The 10,995-nt window shown below is 40.8% G+C and overlaps 1 protein-coding gene across 5 annotated transcripts in view; it reads right to left on the reverse strand.

Moving 5' to 3' along the window:
- Positions 1–369: 369 nt before the first annotated feature.
- Positions 370–10,995, reverse strand: part of LOC310887099 (granulocyte-macrophage colony-stimulating factor receptor subunit alpha-like) — a 23,880-nt gene continuing 13,254 nt past the window's right edge. For 4 of the 5 annotated variants that reach the window (XM_083812592.1, XM_083812591.1, XM_083812589.1 and 1 more), the window contains 7 exons: positions 8,016–8,145; positions 7,748–7,923; positions 6,421–6,560; positions 4,435–4,473; positions 3,896–4,028; positions 3,194–3,287; positions 370–2,598 (listed from right to left, as the gene is read on the reverse strand). In XM_083812592.1, coding sequence (XP_083668718.1) covers positions 2,454–2,598; positions 3,194–3,287; positions 3,896–4,028; positions 4,435–4,473; positions 6,421–6,560; positions 7,748–7,923; positions 8,016–8,145 — 857 coding nt within the window. In that variant the 3' untranslated portion in view covers positions 370–2,453. The remainder of the gene's footprint in view (positions 2,599–3,193; positions 3,288–3,895; positions 4,029–4,434; positions 4,474–6,420; positions 6,561–7,747; positions 7,924–8,015; positions 8,146–10,995) is intronic. The other variant, XM_083812590.1, reaches the window with a different exon arrangement.

Genomic DNA, 10,995 nt, shown 5'->3' on the forward strand with positions numbered 1-10,995 from the left:
TTCCAGTCATGTTCTTAAGCACTAGCCCTGTATCTGAAAGAAACGGTGTCATTGTATGAGTCATTGAAGGCTGACTGAGCTGAGGTGGTTTTTTTGTGCCTTCTGAGGTTGCTACTCAAGATGAGGTATTTAAATTTACTACATGGCTTTGTCTGATTATTTGGCTCCAACATGATGTTCCTTGGCACAAGCACTGCTTTCAACATCTTTATATGAATGTAAGTACATTACATAGCTACTTTGTACACAGGCTAATGGCAAACTTCATGTACCTACTGCAGGTGTTTTTTTAATCTTGTTCAGTAATGGTAGCTCTCGTGATGTGAGCAGGTCATTTGATGTTGACCTTGCCAATCAAGCTGCTGTTTCAGTTGTAATTATATTGATTGGGGGGGGGGGGGGCAGGGGAAAAGGTTGTCTGTATAAATAGGTTGCGTAGGTTTACTTTCTACATCAGTGGCTTGAAAGGTAGAGATAAAGCACCTTGCATAACCTTGCTGTGAGTGCATGGTGGCCTAGCTTTGTGAGGAAGAACCAAGCATGACAATTACTTGAGCAGTTCTTGAACAGGGGGATGACAAATCTCATCCCCCCACTACAGAATTTGTTTTTAACCAGAGGAAATAGGAAAATAAATCAATGTAAATGTGGGTTGTTCTGTAAGTGGAACTGCAATTAGCTATGCTGTGCATTTCAGCATGTACTACTCGGTGTTCATTTTTCTAGTATATCGCTTCCCTTAGTCATGCAGCAGCAATTTTCAATGTGATTATGCAGTGTGGGAACATAAGAGGCAAACAATAAATGACTTTTAAAAAAAGCATTTGTTTTCTGCCTTATTGAAGCACTTATTTGGTAAAATGTGTTTATTTTGAAAAATACATTTAACAGAAAAAGATCTGGAATTTTACACATACATACAAAAAAGCAGGAATCTAAATCTAAGGCCTGTATTTTAGAAAGCTTCCTATTCCATTCTTTTGTTGTTTTTTTGTTTGTTTTTAATGGGGGAAAATTTCAAGGTGTTCATTTCTAGTCTGTACTGTGAAGAACACCTTAAATGCTTGTAGATTGTCATGATGCATGATTTTGTGTTGAAGAATCCAAGTCTGTTTTCTTTTTAGAAAGTTAGGTCATCTCTTCAACCATAGTTACTTCCTTAGTTCAGCTTAGACTGGATGGAAACATGTTCTGTGTCTAAGAGAGAGACATTCATTAGCCTTTAACTTGCAATAAGCTACAGATATACTGTTGTTGAGCAGAGAACATTCAGAAATATTAGACACACCTGCTTTCAAAGGCATACTGGTTTTGCTATTCTGATGCGTAAGAAATGCTTGTAGTTGCAGGGGATAAACATAGAAGGACAAAGTGAAGGAAGATTACTAAAATAAAATGAAGGATCCCAGGAACATAAATTGTCTGAACTGAGTAGAATCTTACCCAAATCAAATGGGAAAGCAAGCACTCTTTAAACATAAATGTGAAGGAAGCAAGTGCAAACTCGGTGCAGAGTCTAGGGTTATAAACCATGAGTTTTTTTCAATGATCTAGGGGAAAGCTGTGTCAAGAAGCAGGACAAACAATGAGAAGATATGAAAAGGCCATTACAGGAAGCAGGGACAAAGTGAGGAAATACAGGCATCAGAAAGCTGAAGCAAAGGACCACTGGAAGTTTAAAAAGAGTTCATAAATGTATTAGACCTAAATGCCAGGAATAGTCCTGGTATTCAATGGGGAAGTTCTCCTGAGAACACATTTTTGCTTTATCCTTTTTGAAGGTTTACATCATTCAAGCATCTTTACCATTGATTGTCTTTGGGAAGAAGAGATGAAACTAATTTTTAAGACTAAAATAGGCAAAGAAGAGTCTAGAAGGTGTTTAGCAGGTAAGAGACTGGAAAAAATACTTTCACAGGGTTGGCAGCTGTGAACTTGAACTTTGGCAATTACTACTGATCAGCTGCTGCCTGCATGGAGGTGCCCATGCCACAGTTTATGAAACCACATCCACAAAGATAACCTGGGGTCTGGGTGTTGTGTTATTCCAGTAATACAAGTACAGGGATTTTGAGGTCCCTCAAGTTTAGCATAAACGTCCAGATGGAGGGTCTGCAAGATTTAAGGACTGCTTGCTACTTTACTAGCAAATACCAATTTATAATTTGGTAGACTGTGAACTGCTGTTCTGTAGCCAGATAGGAAATGAGATACCAGGCTTTTGTAACTTATGGATGAGGAAACTCATCCAAGTTGCATTGCTATCTACCTTATATTAAAGTCAAAGATGATACCTGTCATCTTTAGGGCAATGTGCTGGTATACAGTTACCCAAACAGGAGTTTCAATAACCATAGCTTTGAGGAGCCTTTGTAAAGGCTTGAAAGAAAACTTCTCACTTCTCAAAGCTTTATTGAAAAAGGTGTTGCCTGTTGAAACATTGTAGGCAATAATCAAATAAGCAAAAATAAAAAAAAAATAAATGCAAATTTGACTAAATAAATGAGAAAGCATACCTGGATATTTTCATTATGTGATGTGTTAAATTTGTCTCTTGGTTGTGGAATAGGAGGAAATATTCTTTTGAAACTGCAATACCTTTGGATACAAAAAGGGATTGAGAATAAATGAAAATACTGGTAAATACTGGTAATATAACTCAAGCATTGCGTTGTGCCTTAAGGATGTTATTTATTGCTCTACAAATCACTAAGTGAGAAGAAGGAAAATATTTTGAGTGTAGACTGGTGGGTAACTTCTTACACCGATCGCTTGGGTAACTTAAGCTTACTTTGTGACTAAAGCTACACTAAATAATTTATTAAACTGATTTTCAGTAACTCACCTGGTGTAAGTAACTTTCTTCCACCACTATGTGAGAAATTTTATCAAAGGACACATTCATTTATACTGTTTCCTTGTTGTCTTGCACTATGTGAAGTCAATGATTTTAAAATAATGTTGATGTTAAATGCTTAAAAAAAGACTTTTTTTTTTTCCAGGGTCTGCTCACATCAGTCACTAACTTTATCAGTCTTTCCCCCTTTTTCACTTGTGATTTTGTGTGCCACAGTGCCATCCCAAGCAATACTGGTAATAACACTTCATGATATCGATAATCAGATTCTCCAAGTTTATAGAGGTAGGAAGAATGCGTTTCACAGAAATACCTACGTTAATAAAATTGATTTACCTTTTGCAAAGAAAAAAAAGGAGCAGTGTCACTAAGATTGTTCCAAGTACTATCAGAAGTAAAAGCACAACAATGAAGTAATCTTTTTCTTGACCTGAAAAATCGAAGGGAGAAATATCCTAGTATGCGCAAAATCTACTTTTGTGACTGTCAGTAATTAACTCCAATTTCACCTTAACTTCTTGAATAATCCAAAGGATTTCAACTTGGCATCTTACTTAAAACATTTTAAAACAAGTTGAACATATAAACTGTAGAGATCAATTACAAAAAAAATCCAGAGAAGGAGAAAGTCGCAGGATGAAGAGCAGAGGTAGTGGTGGAACTAAAAAAATAATGTTTAGGAAATGATGAAAAGGGTTCAGAAGGAAGAGGATGATTGTGATAAAAACTTCAAGAACTTAAAGGGAGTCTCAGAGCTCGAGACAGATGACTGTTTGGGTCTATCTCAGCCAGTTCCTATAACCCTGGCATCTGACTAATAGCTGTCTTCACAATCACAACTGGTCACAGGCTGGTATCAGCCTCCATTTCACAGTATTTGAGCATCTCCTCTACGTTAATAGTTTCTACCGTGTTCCTTCCACATCACTGGGTAAGAATCAAGATTTAGTCATATATATGAGTTCGAGAGAGAAAGGTTTGCAAACATTGTAATACCAAAAAAAAAAAAGTATGAAGAAAAATATTCCATGGGCTTACCAAACTCTATTGGTTCACTCCATTCCCCCCAGCTTCTGTTTACACTACATACGCTTCTTCCACGTGCTCTGATTTTCAGAACGTATTGTTTTTTCACATTATAATTTTTGAATTCGTATGTATATTTGTCTACCTAAAATCAAAGCATTTAGATGGTGTATTTCATTCCAGAAGCAAATATTAATAAAATTTGGGGTTTAATTTCCTGATATGGGTTTTGTAAAAAAAAAAAAAAAAAAAAAAAAAAAACTAATTTGTATGATTTTGTAGGTACATGGTTGTTAAGTGTTCTTTTCTCCAAATTTTAAACTCTTATACATTAGTTCATCCTACCACTGAGTGTTTCTGTTTTGAAGTTTAAAGTTGTTAAGAGAGATATTAAGAAACTTGCATATGAAGATACCACAGGAAAGTATCTTCCTGAGTTCTTATGTTGATGCAAAACCTATAGTTCCAGAAATAACTAATGTTCTGTATAATAGTAATTTACATGCTAAAGAGGGCAGAAGTGCAAATACGTATAGGGTAAGAATACTTACTGTTACAGGAGGATCTTTTTTATCTTTTTCAAGCTCATCCTGCAAAACAAAGACAAATCTTCATTTTTATGATTTTCTTGTCAAGTAATCATGTTTTTCCCTCTTTTGTTCTCTGTTTATCACTTATAAAGATCATAAGTAATTTTAAACTGAAAAGTCCAAATGGAGATTCTGCTCCAGTAACATCCCAGAATATGGCATTTCATTCAGAGTTTTGGCTTCCTCCTTTTCATTTTAGAAAAGGAAGAAAACATGAATTTGGTACAGGTACTATAAGGTAGCTGATTAGGAAGGGTGCCCTCCTATATCTGATGCTTGTGAACAGAGGTCTTGTGGGTGAAGTGGCAATTGGTGGACATGTTGGCCATAGTGACCATGAAGTAATCGAGTTTAAAATCTTTGGCAATCTTTATATACAACCTCTAAACATAGCAGATCTGGAAGCTGTCTTTTCAGCTGTCTTCTTGATAACACAGGGCACAAAATTGATGTGAACAGCAAATTTCTTCTCCTTCCAATCAAATTCTGTTAGACAAATACTCATGAATGTATTTTCTATTAGACAAATACTCACGCATTCCATACCGTCAAAATTTACTTAACGAGAATCAAATATTTTCTATGACAAAAGAGGCTGAAAATTTTGAAATATTTAAGACAGAAACAAAAAAGCATAAGCATAAAAATTAGGAAACGATATCACCAGCAGTGGTTTTAGTAAGGATCCCAGAAAGCATTGAAAAGGTGAGCTCCTGGAAATGTTTATAACATGTAACGTCAGAAGGAGAGTTGGCATTATGGAAAAGTGAATCCCACCCATTCCTACTGCTACAGATAAAAGAAGAGCTAACATACGTTTCTTTAAAATAAATGTTGAGAATATTGTTTTAGTCTTATTTCTTTTTGATCTTGTGAAATTTTTCTGAGATCTGTGGAGGAGGATCGGATGCCTCAGCCTCTTGTCTGTTGTACTTGATGGATACCAGACATACTTCACCTGTGGTAAATTGGCATGCTCTGTATTGCCCTGCGTTTTTCTTGTGGTTACCATGGTAAATTGGTAGTGCTCTGCCTATACAGTAAGATAATTCCCAGCTCGCTTTTGGTATGTACATATTTACATCAGAGTTAGCCGTCTTACGTTCCTCTTATAACCAATGGAAAGAAAGAAGCATTTTAAGGACACAATTTGTCACATACCTTAGGAGGTGAAATATACCACATCTGACTGCACAGAGAGCAGAGGATAACTTACTGAAAAGTAAATGCATCCTTTGCAGATGTCTGCCCTGGGCCTGTATTAACTTTCCCCTGAGTCGCTAGTATCTCTTTTTTTTTTTTTTTTGGAGGAGTATATTTTTTCAGTAGCTTCTGATTTCAAAAAGTAGGTTCAGAAAGAAAGAGATGGGTTGTGCAGAAAGATGAGGATTGGGTTGTCTTAACCAGAAGAAGGACGGTGTCTGAGAGAAAACTGTCAAAGAGTGTGACATCATGGGGGAGATGGTGGAGGAGACAGGGAAAAACAGCCCCATGTGTTGAAACTGAGAGGCAGCTGTGAGCTTTCCAGCATGTGCAAAATGCCATCAGGGTGGCTGAAGCTGAGGTACCCTGTGAAGCAGGTTGAGCATGAGGGGCCCTGGCTTGGGCTGGAGGCTGGTGCCAAGGAAGGAATCTCATTTTGGATCACCGGGCTGCAATCGTACGGTCATCTCCTGTGAGATGAGCTCATGGAGGACAGCATCTCAGGTGCTCTCCTAGTCTTTGGACAGAGAACCCTCATAACGGTTCCCTTCTCTCCTCTGTTTTTCTGCTATGTCGATCTCTTTAGTTTGAAATAAGTTCATGAGCAGTGGGAAGTTAGAGCAGGAGGACACTACACAGCTTATGAGACAGAAGTTAATAAGTAAAGGCAAGAGAACATTGCATGCTATGTAAATACATGTAGCTAGGTATGGTGCCAACTTCAAACCAAGAAACTGTTTTTACCTTTTTTCGTATGTTAATTTCATACTCAAAGCAATGTTCAGGTTTCCAATAACTTGTAAGGGGTTTTTGCCATGTAATTATGCAATCTTCTAGATCGCTAGTACAGTTGACACTGACATTTAATGGAGCAGTGAATCTTTCTGGAGTGGAATGAAATGAAACAATTAATGTAGACATGGTCTGTAATCAACTACAACTCTTTCATAGTAAAATGCACGTAAAACTGATGCAGCTTATATACAGCTGTGCGCTACTGATGGTAACAAATGTTACCTGGTAAACAGAAGTAAAATACAGAGCAAAACTAGAGAATCTAGTCCTGCAGCTGTTGGACATTGAAGTAACTGAAGTTCATGTAAAAAAGTGTATGAAGGATTTTGCATAATTCAATCATACAGTCTGCAGTGCACAATTTTCTTCTACATCTAAATTTCACATTGACAATGCAAGTCTCTATAGGAAAAAAGATGGTCATTTTTATCCAGGTGGTGGTATTCAGGTAGAAGATCGAGTCATCTGAATCTGAGTGCCTACAATACAGCTGTCCAAGGGTGACCTGGGTGTCTAACTGCTACAGTCAGCAGAGACCTCATCAGTAGTGCCCACAGTGCCTGCAAAGCCCCCTGTGGAGCAGGCGTGCTCAGCTGAACAGCTCTGGCTTTCCAGCCTGCACTGACTGCAGGCAGGAGTCAGTTGCTTGAACTGTCCTGTGCTGTGGATTTCAGACCACACAGAACACCCAGAAAGACCCTGGTCTCTCACAAGTCCTGAGCACAACTGCAAGCCTTGTGGATGTCTGAAGGTGTCTTGTGTGGAACCAGAAGCAAGTTTTAGAGAACTGAATCTTGTCGCCAATCTTTATTGGAGCTTGACCACCTAGCTTTCATGTAGGTAGTCACATTTAACTAATACAGTCTTAACATGCCATTTGAATCCTCCCTCTGGCTTTAGGACATATTGCTCTTGCAGCTCTCAGAGAAGTGTGCATTATTGGGATGGTGAAATGAGCCCACCAGAAAGCTGACTTTGAAAGTTGTTAACCATTGCATTTCATCACTTGGATCCCATGGATTTGTTCGCACTGTTCTCAAAGCTGCTATTGTAGTCTCTATGTCTGTTCAGTTTAGTAAATTTTGGAAATATATCTTGTCAGCTCTCAAGAACCAAGTTTGTACCACTGTGTAGAAACCTGTAGTAGTTGTGCACTTTTGTTTTCTTCTTCTTTTTTTTCTCTACAGAGAGAAATCCCCCCCCCCCTTTTTTTCTTTCTTTTTTTTTTTTTTAATACAGCAGTAATATAATAAAATAAAGTTGTCTGTGTACTTACCAATTGTATACAGTTTTATGTAGTCATCATAGAACTGGATCTGGGAATCTTTGCTAGACCCATTCACCAGGAAATAAGCAGTTTCGTCTTTAATCATCACATTTTGGAATCTGCATCCTATGTGCATGCCATTTTCACCTTTAATGTAAAGCTCACATTCTGTCTTGTTCTCATCACTGTATATGACAAGGTATTTGAGAAAAAGGTGGGCAGAGTGATGTGTTGAGTGAGAATTCAGGCTTCCCAGGACTCAAGCAGGCTTACTTACCTTGAATTCTTCCAGTAGAGAAAATATTGGGTATCTTCTGGAGCATTCCTGCCTGGCTGCCAAGTGCAGTTCATGAGAGAAACATTATAAATCACACAGGAGAAGTTTTCAATGGCTGACCCCTTCATGCCTGCAAACACAACAATCTCTGTTAGGAGCAAGAACTGTATGACTGCTCCAAGACAGAGGGATGTATCCACATAGCAGTGGATGTAATCTTTCTAGATTTTAGTAAGACCTTTGCTACCATCCTTCTCGGCATCCTTCTGGATAAATTGTCCAGCTGTGAGTTGAACAGGTTCATGCTGCACTGGGTGATGAACTGACCCAATGTCAGAGCTCAAAGGGTTGCAGTGAATGGGGCTACATCTGGCTGGTCGACAGCCATTAGTGGTGTTCCCTCAGTTCTAGGGCTGGTTTTGTTCAACATTTATATCCATGATCTGGATGCAGGAGTGGAATCCATCCTCAGCAAGTTTGCTGGTGATGCTAAACTGGGAAGTGTTATCTCTCTGGAGGGATGAGAGGCCTTGCAGAAGGATGTAGATAGGTTGGAGCATTGGGTGACCAGCAACAGCATGTAGTTCAACAAAGGTAAATGTTTGGTGCTGCACCAGGGATGGAGTAGTGCCAGACACAGGCACAGGCTGGGAGCCGAATGGCTGAGGAGCAGCTCAGCAGAAAGGGCCCTGGGGGTGCTGGTGACAGCAGGCTCAGCACAAACCAGCAGTGTGCCCTCGCAGCCAGATGGCAAACCACATTTTGGGGTGCATTAAACACAGCATAGCCAGCTGGTCAAAAGTGGTGGTTCTCCTACTGGATTTAGTGGTGGTGCGGCCTCACCTTGAGTAGTACGTGCAGCTCTCGGCTCCACAATATATAAAGGCTGTTAAGGAACTTGAGATGTTATTATATTCCAAGTATTTATATTATATATTTTATATATATATTAACATATATATTATAAATTCAAGTATTTATATGTTTCAAGAGACCTAATTGCTCTCTACAACTACCTGAAAGGAAGGTGTGGATTGCTGGGGGTTGGCCTCTTCTCGCAGATAACTAGCGATAGGACTGGAGGGAATGGCCTCAAGTTGTGCAAGGGGAGGTTCAGGTTGGAAATCAGGAGACATTTCTTCTCAGAAAGAGCAGTCAGGCATTGAAACAGGTTGCCCAGGGAGGTGGTGGAGTCACCGTCCCTGGGGGTTTTTAAGGAAAGGTTGGACGTGGTGCTTAGGGACATGGTTTAGTGGGTGACATTGGTGGTAGGGGGATGGTTGGACCAGATGGTCTTGGAGGTCTTTTCCAACCCTAATGATTCTATGAAAACATCCAGAGGAGGGCAGCAAAGCTGGTAGAAGGGTTGGAAGGCACGTCTCGTGGGGAGAGGCTGAGGACACCTGGCTGCCCAGCCTGGAGAAAGGAGGCCGAGAGGCGACCTCAGCGCTCTCTGCAGCGTCCTGAGGAGGGGAAGCGCAGAGGGAGGTGCCGGTCTCTGCTCCCTGGGCACACGGGAACGGCACAGAGCTGTGCTGGGGGGTCAGGCTGGGATTAGGAAAGATTTCTTTACCATGAGGGTGGTCAAACCCTGGAACAGGTTTCCTAGAGAGGTGGTTGCCACCCCGTGCCTGTCAGTGTTCAAGAGGCATTTGGACAATGTCCTCAGTAATGTGCTTTAACTTTTGGTTAGCTTCAAAGTGGTCAGGCAGTTGGACTTGATCATCTTTCAAGGTCACTTCCATCTGAACTGTTCTGTTCTGTTCTGTCTTGGCACATGCTTGGATGTGCTAGTTACACCTGCATCTCCAGTCAATTATTGCTTAGGTTAGCAGTGACAGTTGAGAGAAAACTGGACTCTCACTGTATTTTGCCTACCTCTGAACTGTGAGACTTGGGAGAGGAGAGCATTCACATTGGTAAAGCAAAGCACATTGGCTTTTAACACCATCCTTGGTGCTACAGAGAGAAGTATTTCTCATTCTGTGACCAACACTCGGGAACCCTCTCCTGAGGTGCCTCCAGATCAAACTGCCCACTCACTAGAGCTTTCCACCTTGACGTTGGAGAGAGCAACTTTGTCCCTTTCGTGGAGCACTTTCAAGCGGGGATCTCGTTTCTTTGGAGGCTCCCTCATGGCTGCACTGTGCAGGCATGCTCGGCCTCCTTCTCCCTTCTCCTTCAGCCAATTCTCTGCTTGCTTCTGCGGTGTGCCCCAACTTCAGCAAAAGGGTGGGGCCTTCCTCCACTTCTGCTTCCGACCCCTTCCAGTGCCCCATGTTGAGGGCACCTCAGGAAGCAGTGGGGATTCCCTTGGGGAACCTGCACATGTGGATGTGAGGAAGAGCACCAAGAGCAAGAGGTTTTAAAAGGCAGAGTCCTGTCTTCACTCTGACCGGCACCATGAGAAAGTTTCCTCTGTGGAGTCCCCAGGAAAAGATGAACAGGGCAGTGCCTTCTCCGCTCAGATATGAGCAGGCTGCTAATTGCATCCTCTCTGTCAGATATGAAGTATCCCAGCTACACACAGCTGCAGAAGCACTGGTGACTGCATGATTTTAATGGAGAAAACCAAGTTCAGAAGGAAGGGGAAAATGGGCCATAAAGACTCCAGGTTTGGATTTGTGAATCTTGGATCTGCCTAAATCCCACTTTGATTAACTCACAGATGGGACAGATGCAGAATATTTCCACTTGTGAACAGTTGCCTTAGCACAATGGGTGCATGCCAGCTGCGGGAACCCTACCGTGTGTATGAGCCAGGGCCAGATTAGATTACTATGTTCAGTTTGCCCCCATCTGCTTATCACCAGCATTTCCTTTCCTCTCCTCCTCCCATTTTATGGGTTTCACTGATCTCTAGACTGTGCCTTTTGCTAGCACTGTGGTTTGGCTTCTGACAAACCCAACACAGTCCAGCAGAAAAACATTTAATAAAGATGCAGGCACGACGATTCAAACTCATAACAGCCAGAACAGT

The sequence above is a fragment of the Anser anser genome, assembly GCF_964211835.1.
Source record: "Anser anser genome assembly, chromosome: 1".
NCBI lineage: Eukaryota > Metazoa > Chordata > Aves > Anseriformes > Anatidae > Anser > Anser anser.